The sequence below is a fragment of the Mus pahari genome, chromosome 10 (assembly GCF_900095145.1).
Source record: "Mus pahari chromosome 10, PAHARI_EIJ_v1.1, whole genome shotgun sequence".
NCBI classification, from domain to species: domain Eukaryota; kingdom Metazoa; phylum Chordata; class Mammalia; order Rodentia; family Muridae; genus Mus; species Mus pahari.
The window spans coordinates 61,538,997-61,557,137 of NC_034599.1; the positions used below are offsets into that span (position 1 = coordinate 61,538,997).

The 18,141-nt window shown below is 37.5% G+C and overlaps 1 protein-coding gene across 1 annotated transcript in view; it reads right to left on the bottom strand.

The window, feature by feature from the left end:
- Usp3 (ubiquitin specific peptidase 3) overlaps nucleotides 1-18,141 on the bottom strand; it is a 72,219-nt gene that overhangs the window by 44,537 nt on the left and 9,541 nt on the right. Inside the window, exon 2 of the mRNA XM_029543585.1 lies at nucleotides 1,700-1,760. Within this exon, the coding sequence (XP_029399445.1) occupies nucleotides 1,700-1,760 (61 nt within the window). The remainder of the gene's footprint in view (nucleotides 1-1,699; nucleotides 1,761-18,141) is intronic.

Sequence of the window (18,141 nt, forward strand, 5' to 3'; positions counted from 1 at the left end):
AACTCAAGGAAACTGAACAACAAAAATGCTTTCTTCATGTAGTGAGAATTTAAAGTAACAACGGGAAAATATTCCAAAAAATACATTATAGGCTTAAATCCCTTAAATTTAGCCAATATGTGACTATTAAAAGAAATTCAAGCCGGGCGTGGTGACACATGCCTTTAATCCCAGCACTTGGGAGGCAGAGGCAGGCGGATTTCTGAGTTCGAGGCCAGCCTGGTCTACAAAGTGAGATCCAGGACAGCCAGGGCCATATGGAGAAACCCTGTCTTGAAAAACCAAAAAAAGAAAAGAAAAAAAAAAAGAAATTCAAAGTAGATCATCTCTTCCTCCCCTTTTTGATTGGGTTTTGTTTGCTATAGTTTTTGAGAGAACCCATTCTTTAGTCCAGGCTGTCCTAGAACTCATACAGGCTGGCCTTGAACTAACAGCTATCCTCCTGCATGTTAAGAGTTCAGGGTGTGAGAACGTCATGCTCAACTCTCACAGTAGATTTCTAACTATCCTTGAGTTGGTGTTAGAACTAGTTATGACAAATCTAAGTAATGGCAGTTTGAAGCCAAAACTTGGAAAGAACTGCTGAAGTCTGAATCAGGAGTTACTAAATCTACATGTAAAGCAAAACATTTGTTGTTTCAGTTCAATTTGGATTTGAGGCAGGGTCTCGTGTAACCAAGGCTGATCATAACCAAGGATGACTTTAAACTTCCAGTTCTCCTGTCTCTACCTCCTGAAAGCTGGCAACACAAGCACAACTATCACACTAAGTTTTGTGAAGTGCTGTGAACAGAACCCAGGGCTTTATGCATGCCAGTGAAGTATTCTACCTACTGAGCCACATCCCCAGATTCAGAAGGCACAATTATTTTAATTGAATAATGAAATATTTGGTATTATCTCAGACAGGAATAAATAACTACACAGAGATGTTTAAAGGTAATTCCATTATCTATAAATATTTACTTTTTTTTTTTTACTCAAGTTAGTAAAGGAAGAAGACAGGACAGACAGCAAGTGAGACAAGATCAATTTACACTGATACTGCTGAAGTAATGAAAGCACAGGATTCAACTATACTACTCTGAAGTGGACTTAAATCCACTACTAAAATGATTTTTTTTAAACGGTCAGTTGCTAAACTTTTGTTTCAAGATTTAAAAGTTTTCTTGTTTCATTTTCCCAATCAAATACTATTAGTAGGTTGTCTTTTTTTTTTTTTTTAAGATTTATTTATTTATTATATGTAAGAACACTGTAGCTGTCTTCAGACACTCCAGAAGAGGGAGTCAGATCTTGTTACGGATGGTTATGAGCCACCATGTGGTTGCTGGGATTTNCAGAAGAGGGAGTCAGATCTTGTTACGGATGGTTATGAGCCACCATGTGGTTGCTGGGATTTGAACTCTGGACCTTTGGAAGAGCAGTCGGGTGCCATCTCACCAGCCCCCTAGTAGGTTGTCTTAATCACCAGATTTTAATTCTACATAGCAGCATAAAAGGATTTCCCCTAGAGTTTCCCTTATTGTATCAGGCAAGTATTCAAACTACAAAGAAAGGTATGCTTTGATTAACAGAAGTAAGACTAACAAAAGTATGGCATTCTATGATTAAGAAAAGGTATTAAATACACTTTAATATAAAATTTTTGGCAAAATTTTTAAGCAAGTAGGTAAGGAATAATAAACATGTCACATACCTTCCACAGTGGACACTTGAACAAGTCAAACAGACCCAGGGGCTTTTGTTGGACCTGCACACTAATAAAAAGAAAAATACAACATAGCATTTGGATCATGTTATTTCCCATCCCCCCACTCCAATTTCTAATCATAGTTTGTGATTCCATTATAAATCCCACGGCTGCACAGGTGCTTAATGAATACTAACACAGATGACTGTCTACCTAAAGCTGTATTAAGAATTTAAATGCATGTCTGCAGTGTGGTGTGTCCTAACTGACTAATTCAAATAGCCTAGCCATAAATTAAACATACATACATGTGTTTCTTTTATTACTTACTCTCTTTTGAAGTCAACAGGTTAATAAACTAGTTTCCCATTAAAAACATTTGGTGGGGTTTTTTTCTCTTTAAGTATATTTTAATCACATATTTTTGCCATTCAGGTAATAATACACAACTATAAATGGTAAATCTTCCTTTATTTAGTTAGAGGTATAACCTAAAGTAAATTCACAGTTAAAAAACTAATCCTAGTTTTCTAAAGGCATTTTCTAATACAATAAGTGAAATGCACAAAATTCTTGATGATGCTGAGTTTGCAGCCCCATAGGAGGAACAACAATATGAACCAACCAGTACCCCCAGAGCTCCCAGGGACTAAACCACCAACCAAAGAGTACACATGGAGGGACTCATGGCTCCAGTCGCATATGTAGCAGAGGGTGGCCTTGTCAGATATCAATGGGAGGAGAGGCCCTTGGTCCTGTGAGGGCTGGATGCCCAAGTGTAGGAGAATGCCAGAACAGGGAAGCGGGAGTGGGTGGGTTGGTGAGCAGGAAGAGGGGGGAATGGGATAGGGGGTTTTTGGAGGGGAAAAAAGGAAAAGGGATAACATAAAGAAAATATCTTTAAAAAAAAACTATAAAAAAAAAGAAAGAAAGAAAGAATTACAGCTGAACCAGGCAAATGTAGGTATGGAAACTTTTAAAAAATGTTGATTCCATTTTTTTGTTGTTGGACTATTATGACTCAGTGACAGGACATTTGCCTAACATGTTGGGAGTCCCTATGTTCAATTCCTAGTAATTCATTTCAAAAAAAGGTTTGTCATTTCCTTATTCAATTACCCAAAAGTCTCATATGTAATAATATAAATTTAACTCTCAATCATTTTAAGAATAGAACAAGTTATAATATGAAAGTTTACTTCACATGAGACCTTATTATGAAAGGTAGCTTCAGTTTACAGATAGGTGAGCTTCAGAAGTGTAACCATAAGATGTATACATTTCCCACAGAAGCGGAACTTTTTTCAGGCTCTTCTATGAAAAGAAGCTGGAGCATGTGCACATGCACACACCACATAACCAGAGTCTATTCAGAAAAAATATAAAAATACTAGACCAAGGGATTTTTAAGCTAATGTCCAAGAAAAGTGAGAAGACTGGAGTGTTGTGAACATTCAAAGAGTTAAAACTGAGAACTTACAAGAACTCTTTAATATTCCTATAATTACACTTCAAGGTGGTTTCAAGGCAAAAGAGCCATGGAGTGTATTTCTTATATGCTTACACCTCACTGCATAGCAGGCTCATGTGACCTCTGAAAAGCAGATTCTTATGTATCACTCAGATTATAAAGCTTCATCAAACTGTAGCATGCTAATCCACCCATCCCTTCAACAAAACACTCCATTTTGTTTGTATTCTCCTAGGCCTAGCCCCAAGCTGTCCTCCCAGCCCTTAGATAACACTCTGAATGGGAGGAGGGCACTGGGAAGCCCCTTTCACTCTGCCTCTTCAGCCACAAAATCTTTCTCTGTCCCTATTCTCACCTCAGACTCAAGCTCAAATAGAACAGTTCACATGTCCTGGAATGAAGAATCTTGCTGTTCTCCTGAGGTAACCATGCTCAAGAGGCTATAAGCAGTAATACACATCGGGAAAGGCAAATGAACATAAGTGCTCCAGCCTGTACCATGAATCAGACTCAGGCCTTTGAACTAGAAGAAACTTTTTCCTTAGAATTCAGAAAGGTGCTGGGTGGCAGTGTCACATGCCTTTAATCCCAGCACTCCAGAAGCAGAAGCAGATGGATCTCTAAGTTGGAGGCCAATATGGTCTGTCCCAGGACAGCCAAGGCTAGTTCCAGGATAGCCAAGGCTACACAGGGAAACCCTGTCTCAAAAAACTCAAAAAAAAAAAAAAAGCTAAGAACAGGATGCCCAGATTCTAGCACTGGCTCTCCATCATTATCAGAGACAAGAGTGAGACCATCCTGACTCTTTCTAGCTTCAATGTAAAATGGAGAGTAGGTAATGATTAACATACCCTTTAAAATCATAAAATTCTACGAGTGGGCTATAACTAGGGGGGAAAGCACTTGCATCGTCCTCCCTCATATAAAAAATTTCCAGTTGTTTCTACTTAATTTTCTTAAAAAGCTTAAACAAGGACTGGAGAAACAGGTCAACCGGCAAGAGCACATGCTGCTCTTCAAAGGACATGAATTAGGTTCCCAGCGTCCACATGGCAACTCATAACCAGTTCTAGGAGATCCAACACTCTATTATGGCTTCCAAGAACACTAGGCATATGTGGTGACCAGCATTTAGGCAAAAAAACACTAAATAAACATAAATAAATCTTTCTTTAAAAGAGAGATTATTGTTTTTTACCTGTTTATGATTATGTCCATTTCTTTTTTTTTCAAAATTTTTTTATTAGATATTTTCTTCATTTACAATTGTTAATCTAAGGGAAACAAGAGGTTTAACCAAAGAATAAATGCTAATATAGTATAATTTTCTAAGCCTAATTTTCAGATGATGTTCCTGCTTCCCATCACCTGCATTCTACTACACTATCAGTAACAGCACTTCACTGCAGCAGGAGAAAGAGTATGGGGTTGAGAAGTACTTAGAATCACCAAACTACCACAGGAAAACACTGCTGCAACAGGGGAAGACAGAGCCTACCTACCAACACACACACACACACACACACACACACACACACACACACACAATCTTAAACTTGCGACATTCTAAAGTTTTAGCACCCCAAACAATATTCTTTTTTTTTTAAATAAAGTTCATGTATATCTAGCTAATATTTCTATACACACTGTTATTATGCTAGGAGCTATTGTAACTTTCATGACTATCACTTCATTTAACCCTTACAGCACCCAGAAGAATGAATTATATTCAGCTTGTCTTAAAGATTTGGAAAAGAGGCACAAAGAAGTTATGTATTTTCATTAATTTGCTAAAAGACAGCTGGAATTCAAGTTCACATGGTGTTTGAAGGCACAGACTAGCACTAAGCAGTAGGTCTAAAACATGCTACTTTTCTGGATCTTTCTTAGTCCATGCCGGCCCCAAATTCTCAATCCTCTTGACTCATCCTCCAAAGTACCCAAATTATAGGCTTAAGCCAACACACTAGGAAGGCCTTTCTGATTTTTTTGTTGGCCCTTTGTTTTTTGTTTGTAGATAGTATCTCGCTGTGCTGTCTAGATTAGTCTGGAACCCCTCAGCTTATTCTCCTACATCAACTTCCTGAGTAGCTGGGACTACAGGCATGTATCACAGATGCCAATGTACCACATCACTTGGCTTCACTTATGTTTTTAAAAGATACCTTACCATATGCTTCTGTGCCTCCACTTGGAAAGAAATTGTTTTATAGTCTTTAAAAACAGTTATGTAAAAAGAACAGTATGGGAAAGCTGGGTGTAGGAGTATACACCTTTAACCCCAGCACTACAAGAAGCAGAGGCAGTTAGATCTCTGGGAGTTCCAGGCTAACCTTGTCTACAGAGTAAGTTCCAGGAAGGCCAAGACTATGAAGAGAAACCCTGTCTCAAAAGCAATCTCCCACCCCACCCTACTCCCCAAAATAGTGTGGGGAATGGAGGCATATGAACCTACTCTCACTTTCAACTACACTATTTGAAGTGTTTCAAAATATATTCTCTTATAACAATAAATTTGATGTTCTTAATGTAAAGATATTGGTGCTATAAATTTTTACTAGCAGACATAATTTTTAAACATTAGTGCGAAATTAAATAAAAAACTATTATAACTATGGATGCATAAAAATATAATCAAAATATTTTAATTTAATATTAAAGTATATGTACACATAAGATCCAACAGTAAAAGTATTTTCCTCTTGAAATTTAAGAATAAGCTGTCGCCGGATGTGGTGGCACACGCCTTTAATCCCAGCTCTCAGGAGGCAGAGGCAGGCAGATTTCTGAATTCGAGGCCAGCCTGGTCTACAAAGTGAGTTCCAGGTCAGCCAGGGCTATACAGAGAAACCCTGTCTCGAAAAAACAAAAAAACAAACAAAGAAAAAAATAGAATAAGCTGGCACCATTCATCATAAAGGTTCTAGAAATATTAGTAGAAATATGATAAGATGAACCCACTGTACTGGCTGGTTTTGTGTGTCAACTTGACACAAGCTGGAGTTATCACAGAGAAAGGAGCCTCCCTTGAGGAAATGCCTCCATGAGACCCAGCTATAAGTCTTTTTCTCAATTAGTGATCAAGGGGGGGGGGGAGGGTCCATTGTGGGTGGTGCCATCCCTGGACTGGTAGTCCTGGGTTCTATAAGAGAGCAAGCTAAGCAAGCCAGGGGAAGCAAGCCAGTAACATCCTTCCATGGCCTCTGCATCAGCTCCTGCTGACCTGCTTGAGTTCCAGCCCTGACTTCCTTTGGTGATGAAGAGCAATGTGGAAGTGTAAACTGAATAAACCCTTTCCTCCCCCACTTGCTTCTTGGTCATGATGTTTGTGCAGGAATAGAAACCCTGACTAAGACACCAACTTTCCCAGAAATTAAGAGGAAAGCATGTGATCCTCTATAGGTATTAGGTTTTCAGAGAACAAGACAGCAATGGATTTCTTACACAGAGCAAAAGGAGGCAGCTGGGGACCAAAGGATGAGCCAGGGAAGACTGTAAGGACTAGGCAGAGATCAAATCAGGGAAAAGCCCACATATAATATCAAAGTCCAAGTGTGTAGATGTGCCAGACAAAGCCTCAAGAAAAAATAGCAGAACCAGTTTAGGGCAGAGGCAAGGAAGAGAGTTATAAAGCACAATTCACTCTTCTCCTTGAAAACCTTTTCCATTCTTCTTTTTACTTCTGTCCTTTTTCTTCTTCCAGGCTGGTGATCAGCCTCTCTTGAATCATTCATTAGATGAGTAAATTATCCGTTGAAGTCAGTTAAGCATTTGTCAAAATAGTTTTCCTTTTCTGCTTAATTGCTCTGTGGTTGTTCCCACTAAGAGTTCTCCCTTCTCACTCCCTGACTCTGTGACCACCCTGGGCAGCTGATATGACAGAAGTGACTACAAGTAAATTCAAGTCTTATGAAACTCAACACTTCCCCCCTTGCTACTGTTTGGAAACCTTGTCAAGAGGAGGTCAGCCACCATGTGAGAAGTCTGACTATTCTGAAACATACTATAAGCCTAAACTAAAGAGATCATAGGAAATGACAGTATAGGAGCAGAGAGAAGCAATAATTTATACAAAGACATGTGAGTAAGATGTTCTAACTACAGATATGCTACCTGATGAAATCCTAAACAAGTTCTTTCTTGCCCACAAAATTGTAAATTCAAAGCACACAGTTACTTTGAAATCTTAGGATACAGTGACAGCCACCCAGAATGAAACATTTTCCCATCTGCCAAGCATCTCACCAGTATTACTGGCACTCTTAGTTAAATGTGCAAGGGAGTTTTAAGGGATTCTACCTAACAGGAATTGAAACTGTCCAAAGGCTCAACTACCTTGCTACACAAAAGGCAGTAAAGGCTATGACATGGCAGTCTATCTTGAACTAAGCTGCTTTACACTGGGGATCTTTCTGTACTGAGCAGTATTATAGAAATTCAAAAGCTCAAATCCATGTAGGTTTCCACCCCTAAGTCTGAGTAATTCTTTCATGAGTATAAAATCACTTCTAATGTCTCCCTATATTACATTAAACATAAATAAATAAACAAACAAACAAACAAACACCTCAGTAACAAGTAGTATGTCAAATTTTCAAAAGTTCCAAAGAACTATTCCTCTAGAATAATCACCCCACTGTGTGTTAAGATTCATAAAAAGCACCTTAGGCAATTACAGGACTCCCTTTTCTCCTCATGAAAAGCTACAAAACCTATGCTTCAATCCTCTTGTCTCTGGATTATGTTATATAATAAGCATTCTGAGAAACCTCAGATTATACTAAGGTTCTTGGAAACCTCCAAATAATTTTAAGAGTTGAATATACCTACACCATCTGTTTCTAATTCTGACTTCACCCCAAGAGTTCTGATATCGTAACTTGATTCCCGCCACATCCAGCGATGCCTGATACCAGGCTTCCCCAGTATTAGGAGCCCACATTCTAATCAGAACCCCAAGATTTCTGAAGAAGTATTGGATTCTTCTCTTAAAATTCTTACCAGGAGACACAGTAATCTGAACTTTTGCTTGCATTGTTTGAACAAGGCAAAAGCACTGATCAATGACTCCCTACCCTACCAAAAGAACCCTTCCTTTTTATATAAAAAAGTATATGGAATAAAGTAAGTTGCCTTCACAGGAATTTAATTATTACTTTGTAGACTCCAAGAAAACATGCTAGAATCTTATATCTAACTATCCAAGCATGGACTTTAGTACCCACAATCTACCATTTTTTAATTCTGTTGTGCTTTAACCTACAAGAACTGATTCCAGGCCTGCTTCTTCACCACTAGATAGGACATAGCTACTTCATATGAGTATGTTAAGGACTTCATAAGTATGAATCATACAGCAAAAACTTTTTCTTAAAGCCTCAGTTTCTTCTACTTGAAAAATATATTTAAGAGAATAAAACAACTGTAAGGAGTTAATGCCAGAGGCTATTACATACACTGCAATGAACATGCTCACATGTATAGGGAATGAAAAAAAGATTTTTTTTTTATTCCTTTAGCTTAGACTCTTTAAAAGTATTGCAGCTGTAGTCGGGTACATGTCTTTAATACCAGTACTCAGAAGGCAGAGGCAGGTGGGTCTCTTGAGTTTGAGGCTAGTCTGGTCTACAACTGATTTCCAGGACAGCCAAGGCTACATACACAGAGAGAAACCCTGTCTTGAAAACATTTTTTTTTTAAAATTGCAGCTGAAAACATATCTTCACAGAGAAATTTCTAACACATAGATAGAATTAGCCAACAAAAGACTCCCTATGCCTGACCTATACTATATTCAAAGCCACATTAAATGAAATAAAATATATGGCTCTAATGAGTTTATTTCAAAATTGGCACAACTGTTAAAACTATCTTAGCATTATAATTAAAATCATTTATGTCTAGCAAAATACTTTAGGAAACTAAACTACATCTAGAAGCACATTTTGAGAGATAATATAAAGATATTTAAACACCTCAATAAGATGCTAATTGGATAAAACATTTAAGTACTGAGGCTGGAGAGATGGCTCAGCTGGTAAGAGCACTTGATGCTGCTCTTGCAGAGGATGGAGTTTTGTTCCCAACACCCACATGGTGGCTCATAACCATCCCTAACTCCAGGGATCCAACATCCTCTTTTGGCACCAGGTATGCATGTGGTGCACAACATGCACACAGGTAACCATTCATGTTATGAACACGTAAGGGCTGAAGGAACTCAAGTACCAGAACCACTGAAATACAGCAAACTCAAGAGGTATGTGGAACAAACACTAGATCTTGGTTCACCAATATAATCCACTGAAATATATACCTTTGTATATATGCTGTTTATGATGTGGTGGGTGGGGTATATACATACCATGTTCACTTGTAGGGCTCAATGATTTTTTTAAAATTTGTGTAGGAATGTATATGTGCAGCAAACACACACACCCCATATATGTGAGGGATCCCACAGTGGTCAGAAAAAGGTATTCAATAACCTAAAGCTGGACTTACAGATAGTAGTGTTCTCTAACATTAGTGCTGGGAACCAAATTCCAGTTCTCTGGAAGAGCAGCAAGCACTCTTAACCACTAAGCCATGTTCCAGCCCTTCCATCTCATTTTTTAATATAGGGTCTCCACTGAACCTGGAGCTAACCAATTTGGTAAAGGTGGTTAGCTGGTGAGCACCATTGACTTACTTTGCCTCAGGCCCACCCCAGCTCCTCAATACTAAAACTTCAGCATGGCCACACACAACTTTTATGTGGGTGCTGAACTCATAGCCTCATGATTGTGTGACAGGCACCTTATCTTCTGAGCCATCTCTCCAGCCTAGTAACTATTATTCTTAATACACTGTTAATACACATTATCAATATGCCAACGAATGGAAATGTCAAAGTTCAGACTAAAAAATAGGATAAAGTTTGTTTTTTCTTGTTTGAGACAGAGTCTTTCGGCAGGCCTCTTAACTCAGACCTCCTGCATTAGCCTTCCTACAGGCTGAAACTGGAAGCATGAGCTACCACACCCAGCTTCTTAATATGGTCTGTACTATATTTCAACATCTATTAGGGGTTATAGGTCAAGTCATTTCAAAATGTTTTTAATTTCTAACTAATTTTAGCAAAGAAGTGAATAGGAATGATTTCAAGTCACACAGATTTAAGATATGGTTACCAACTTTTCTGGACCAGCAGCTTTAACTTCTACTCTAGATAGTCCAGTTTTTCCTTATCATCTGAGTCTCCTTTAAGAGCAACTTCCTTAGAGGCATTAGACACTTGACACTGTTCTGACCCACCTTCAAGCTTTTCCCATGTCATACACAGAAAACTTTAAGACTGAATGATTCATACACAGAAACTGAAGACTTCTCAGAGGCAGAGGAGATCTGCTTTGAGAGCTCTGGCCACCCTAAACTGAGATCATCTACCTCAGCATATATATGTAGCCCACTCCTGTCAGTCTCAGTGAGAAGCTATGCTACCAGCCTTTTGCCTGGGTAACCAGCAATGCAGCAGGTTTCCCTCCTATTTCACTGCATGTGAGTCAGAAGGAGACCTGAGGTCATCTATCAATCATCTCAGAGGACTGGGGCATTTCTCAAACTCTAAGACACCATGCCCCCGAGGATCAGCATCATTTCTAGAAGTTGATATCTTTATTTCTAGCCTATGCAAAACTATCTTGTACTACAGTCACTCTGTAATCCTGAAGAAGCACAAGGTAACAGGCAAAACAGAGAAACCTAATATAAATTAAAAGAAGTTTCACCAAACAGCTGGCACTCAGCGGTCTGGTAGGGTGAAACAGCACTGATAAGAATATATATTAGGAACAGTCCACTGCTCAACATGAACCTTGACCCAAACCATGTGAGTAGTTATTTCTTAACTAAGAATGTTTCCAAGGCAACTTCCTACCGATTTCAAGGCTTTCCAGTCAGAAAAATAATTTCAACAAAGCATTATTTCAATAGCCTTGACTATTTTATTTTAGTAAAACCTCAGGAAATGAAAACAGGATAGGCAAACACTGTTATATTATTATAAAATCTTTTATCCATTACTACTCACACAAAAAATTAAATATTTATTCATCCCACAAGGTACCTAAAAATAGTAATAGTAATAATAATAACTTTGTGTATAAAGCTGTTAGTTTGTAGCATTATTAACTACAAAATACTCTAAACCTACATTTTCACACCTGAGAGACCAGCTGCAATTAACTGTGACACACTCAAATGGAATACACTAGAAAGTGATAGATTGATAGACAGATAGACAGATGAGCAAACAGATAAGCAGATAGATGATAGAAGAATGAAGAGAACAAAGAAGACAGGGAATGAGGCCCAGGAAATGGCTCAGCCAGTAAAATACTTTCTCTCAAGCATGAGGATCTGAATTTTAACACCAGAATCCACATTTTACAAAACTGGGCATGGCCAGGTGGTGGTGGTGCACACTTTTAATCCAAACACTAGGGAGGCAGAGGCAGGTGGATCTCTTGGGTTTGAGGCCAGCCTGGTCTACAGAGCTAGTTTCAGGACAGTCACTGCTACAAAAAGAAACCTGTCTTGAAAAAACAAACAAAAACAACAATAACAAAAGCAGCAACAGCTGGACACAATGGAGTCTGCTTGTAATCTTGGCACTTGGAAGGTGGCAGCAGAAATAGGAGGTCTCTGGAACTCACTGGCCAGCTAGTTCAGCTGAATCATTGAGCTTCAAGTTCAACAAAAGATGTCTCACAAAATAAGGTGGTGGGCTGCCAAAATTGTTAAGCAGGTTTAACCTGATGATCTAAGCTCAATCCCTGGAACCCACAGTGGAAGAAGAAAACTATCCCCAAAAGTTATTCTGTGACTTACAGAAAAAAATAATAATGTAATTAAAATATAAGATGGGAAGTATTAAAGGAAAACACCTAACATTGATCTCTAGCCTCCACACATAAAAAGCACAGACACATATGTACATACATACACACATATACACACACATACACACACACAAACACAAAGGAAAAATATTTCTACCAACATGGACAGATATATAAGATACAATATTAAATGATAAAAAAAAATATACAGAAAGTATATATAGTTTGCTGACTAACCTGGCTGACAATTCTTACTTAGAATAGCTTTTTATAAAATTTTAACCTTTAAAACCGTTAGTGGTCTAGGTACTCAAAATATGAAATAAAAGCAGCAAAGATCAGGTGGAAGATCTAAAAATAAAAGCCAAATACACACAAATGAGCCAAGCTATATTTCAATTAAGTGTATGGAAAGAGAAAGATGACTAATTCCAACTTTGAACAAACTGCTTTATTTATTGCTCATGTACAGACAAAAATCAACCATGAGTAAATGATGAACTCTAATTACCAGAATACCTTTTGCAATGGTATGGGCTAGCAATTCCAGAACTACTTTCTCCTCTTATAGAATTAAGCAAGTGAGTATACATGCTATAGGCGATGAGAACCAGATTATCAGTATTGAATATATGCAGCAAATATAGAAGGGACAGGGGTCAGCCTTTGGTGTTGAAAGAAATCATGGATACCAATAGGAACTCATGGTCATACAAATACAAACACATACACCAACAGTGGTAGACATATCTATTCATACTTCTTACTTAGATCTTTCGGCTCAGAGATCTTAGTTTATAAACATTACTCCCAACCAAAACAAATGAGGGCTTCTTTCAGAAATGACTGTTACCAAGGCTGGGGTAAGCTGGGTACAAAGCATGCATGGAACATCATGTGGTAGCAGACAGAAAAGACCCAAAAGAACATATCAAATTTACAGATTAAGGAGGCTCCCAATGGCCAAATTTAAGACAAGTTGAGTTTCAAAATAAATAATGATAACAGTATCACCAAATAAATGAAAATCTATGCCTGTGTTATGATAGGTAAGCAAATGTATAATCAATTAAGAGAAAAAGAAAAACTCTTCCTCACAGAATACCAACCAACACATGTGGAAGACGTATTAGCTAGAAAACCACCATCTTGAGTCCATCCTAGTGATAACAAGTCAAGAACAATCAATGAGCCAGACAGGTGGCACATATTCACAATACCAAGGACTGATTATATGTGTGTGTAAAAACATACACACACACACACACACACACACACACACACACACACACACTGACCCTTCCTTCCTTCCTTTGCTTCTTTCTTTTTTCCTTTCTTCCTTTCTTTAACCAGGGGTAGGTCCAATAAAGTGGTTCAGTGGGTAAAGTTGCTGAATCTTCTGATATCCATACATGTCTTAGAGAGAGAGTGTGTGTGTGCACACATATGTGCATGTGTGTGTGTGTTAGTGCTACCAGTCCATGGGCATAGGACTATCTACAGGAGCAATCAAGGGATGCATTCATTAAGAAAATTGAGTTCCCTCCTCCAGCAGCCTTTAGTTGCCAAGGACTCCTCTGCTAGTGGTTGGTCTTTATGAGGCCTTTATCTATCCATGCTGGGATTTTGGCAGGCTTGATCTTGATCTTGATCAGGTCCTACACATACACTCATTAACTGTGAATAAATCTAATTTTATACAGACACACACACACACACACACACACACACACACACACTTCAAAAAAGATTGGTGAATCCCAGTAGTATAGTACTTGCCTAGCATGAGCAAGTAGTACTTGCTAGATATAGTAGCAAGTATATCTACTATATCTATCTAGGATAGAATATCACAATTAGTAGTATTTTGTAAGACAGGCAAACTAGAGTTCTTCAAAAAAGGGTAAAAGAACTATTTCATATGAAAGAGATATAGCTACAACAACTACAAGTAACACATGTTCCTAGATTTTTATCTAGGGTAATGGGAAGGCAGAGAGAATGTGGAAGTAACAATACAAAGCACACATATGGACAACTGAAGAAATCTGGATACAAAATGTATATTATACTATTATAATAGCCTATGCTTACTGCAAAGAGGGCCCTTGTACTTATTTTTTAAAACTATGAAAATGGAACATTACATATACAAATTATTCAGGGGTAGGTAGAGTAAATAAACAGAGGGTACCTATGGAAAAGTGATAAAGGCAATAGAAATGAGGTAAAATCCTAACAATCGGCAAGTCTAGATAAGGGTGATATGAAATTTTATACCTAAGTTATACCTATATAAGTATGTAAGGTATAAACGCATAAGGTGTGAGATTTAAAGCCTGCTGAGAGTCACCAAGATGGTTCAGAAGGTGAAAGCACTTGCTGCACAAATCTGGAAACTGAGTTATACCCCTGAAACCTACATAAAGGTGGAAGGAAAAAACTGAGTCCACAAATGTCCTCTGACCTCCACACACAGGCACCTCCCCACATCATACACACACAGTAATAATAAAAAAATTTAAATCTCTTTAGTATTATCACAAATTTTAAAAAAAAAAAGCATGCATGCCAAGATATGACATTTTGAATCTTCAAGAATTAAAAAAAAAAAAGCATGCATGCCAAGATACAACATTTTGAATCTTCAAGAATACCAAGGCAATGGGGCTGGAGAGATGGCTCAGTGGTTAAGAGCACTGACTGATCTTTTAGAGGTCCTGAGTTCAAATCCCAGCAACCACATGGTGGCTCACAACCATCTGTAATGAGACCTGATGCCTTCCACTGAAGACAGCTACAGTGTACTTATATTAAATAAATAAATAAAATAAATCTTTTTTTTTTTAAAGAATACCAAGGCAAAAAAATAAAAGGATGTACATAAAAGAGGTAACTAAAAAAGCATCAGGTTACTAACAGCAACAGTTAGGAAGTAAAGACAGGCAAGAGCAGGGTAAATGCATAGAAAGTGGGTAAGGAATAAAGCCTCAAAATGATAAATTTGTAACTGTGTTGTGACAAGTACTCAGGTAATTATGAGAGCATTCACACTAAGCAGATCTGAAAAATGGCTATAGGCCTGAGAGTAGAGAAGGAAATTGCTTTTCTATTCAAAGACCTTTGGTTTTACTAAAAAACAACTATGTATATACCCATTACTTTTCTAAAAACATTCTTTTAATGTATGAATGCTCTGGTGCATGTACACCTGCATGCCAGAAAGGGGCATCAAATCCCTTTATAGATGGTTGTGAGCCACCATGTAGATGCTGGGAACTGAAGTCATGACCTCTGGAAGAGCAGCCAGTGCTCTTAGCCACTGAGCCATCTCTCCAGCCCCATGAATTAAGCTTTAAGGGGTAAAACAGTCCTATCAACTCATGAACTTGCCCAAATCATATTTTAATTTAAAAAATTGTCAGAACTCCGGTAGAATGCTTGTCTACTGTGCACAAGAGCCTGAGTCAGATCCCAACCACTGTGGGGAGATGATGGAAGCGGGGCACTGAAATCTATTACAAAACATAAAATTTAAATAGCAGTTTATCATTTGGGACCAGGCCACCTATTCAACTCCTATTACTTTTACACTAATTTGTCCTTCTCTACTATAGCAAATGTAATTTCAAAGCTAACCAAAATTTATCATCTATGTGTTAAAAGATCCTGATACCTACAGAGATGGAAAAGAGAGGACATCTGGTCCTGGTGACTCCCACGCAGCAAGGCAAACTGATCCAGAAGGCTCAATGCCCAAATGGCTCAAGTATTTTACTCTATTTTTAAGAGAACATCTAAAATCAGTTTTCAACATCATATAAAATAATGTATGAAACCACATTCTCAAAACTGTAACATGCTAAACATTCCTGTTATTACTCCTTCTATGACAAACTCAGACTTGTTCAGACCTATTTGGGGAAACAAAAATCTCTCAAATTGTTTCTACTTTGCCAGTCTTCAACTTAAATCCTGCACGGTGTCTCTATCTAAATGGAAACCAATAACCATTAAAGCCACAATATATCATTAAATCACAATCAGAATAAGATACTTTCCTGTGTGGGAAACTAGACACAAATAGCAACATACAAATTACTAAGAGTTTAATATTGTTTCAAAAATAACTTCCCCTAGAAGCTGATTATATAGAGAATGAAAACAAAAGCCATGAATCACTTAAGAAAATCTAGTGTGAATACATATTTCCATGTATTTATAGCAAGAACTGATGCAAAAATTCTATGCCTCTGCCAACAATCTAAACAAGAAAAATATACAGTTAAAAAGTAATGATATTTTAAAAGAAATAAGACATTATGAGCACTATACATTATTTTTTCAAAACAAGAACAAGTACACAAACTGTCAAGAAAAACTTGTATACATTAAGGAAGCACTTCCTCCTATAAGTAAAAATAATTATATTTACAGACCTCATTTTTAAAATATTTGGGTTTTGTATGTAGGTGTTTTTTGCCTGCATATATGTCTCTGCAACATGTTCATCTGTAGAGGCCAGCAGGCATTGGATCCCTTGGAACTGGAGTTAGGATGGTTGTGAGCCACACGTAGGTTTTGGGAATCAAACACAGTTCTTCTAGAAAAACAAGTACTCTTAACCTCTGACCCATCTATCCAGGCCCTGAGATCTACAGACCTCTTAGTGTAAAACTTTCTTCAGAGAACAACTAGTTTAACACCCACATTTTACATTTCTTTCTAGTTTCTTTTGATTTTGTAATAAAGGTTAGTACTAAAGCACAAAGTGGGGAAAAAATTCCCATCCTAACATTTACTGCTAGCTAGGATGGGAAATTTTATTGTTTTAAAACTAATGAGACTGTCAATAGAAAAATAGAAAAAAATACAAATTTGGCATGTATTTATTTAAATAATCCCAAATGAGATTTACAACATTCTTTTTTTCTTTTCTTTTCTTTCTTTCTTTTTTTTTTTGGTAAAGATTTGTATTTTTAATTATTTGCATGTGATTGTGCTCTTGAGAATTCAGGTATCATCAGAGTCCAGAAGGGGGCATCAGATCCCCTGGAGCTGAAGATTCTGGCTGCTGTGAGTCCTGTGCTGTGGGCTGAGAACATGTGGGTCTTCAGAGTGATCTCTCCAGTCCTCCGAATTCTATTAAACAGTCACCTGCAAACTCCACAAGTATTAACTACTTTAATTTTTTTAAAATAGCCATTATTACTGAACAAAAAACAAAGGTTCTACTTTTTATTTTTTTAATTTAATTTAAATGAAAGAGATACAACTTCAAATCTGACAATCTTCCAAAATATATACCATTAAATATTTTTAGATCTGAAAAAGTATTTTTAATGAGGCTCTAAAACAATCAAACAAAACTACTGACAATCTATAATTCAAGACAATGAATGTAAGCCTGTAAAACTAATTTCTCATAACGAATGCTGAACTTGAGTAGCTACTGCACACACAACAGGTGAGGCTTGATCTGTGAGTTATATTACAATTCCCTTAGAATTGCTGATGTAGGGCCCAGTGGTAGCTTTACTGCATACCTTTAATCCCAGTACTCAGAGAAGCAGAGGCAGGCAGATTTCTGAGTTCAAAGCCAGCCTGATTTACAGAGCAGGTTCTAGGACAACAAGGGCCACATAGAGAAACCCTGTTCAAAAAACAAAAAACACACACAAAAACAACAACAACAAAGCTGATGTAGCTCACTGTTAGCAGCCAGAATAACCCACATGAAGACTTAACTCGAATTAAATCAAATTTCAACTAAATCCAAATTTTACTACATGACAGTAAAATTTAAAATTCTTTTTTATCAATAATAATGTTGCTCTATGGTCTTCACATAAAATAACTTTTTAAAAATCTCTATGTCATGTGTATAGGTGTTTTTGCCTGCCTGTTTATCTGTGCATCATATGCATGCCTGGTGCCTGGGAAGGTCAAAAGAGGGCATCAGATTCCCTGGAAGAGTTAGAGACAGTTGAGAGCTGCCATGTGGATGCTGGAATCAAACCAAGATCCTCTGGAAGAATAGCCAATGTTCTTACCTGAGCCATCTCTGCAGCTCCCTATATAGTTCTTTTATAAAT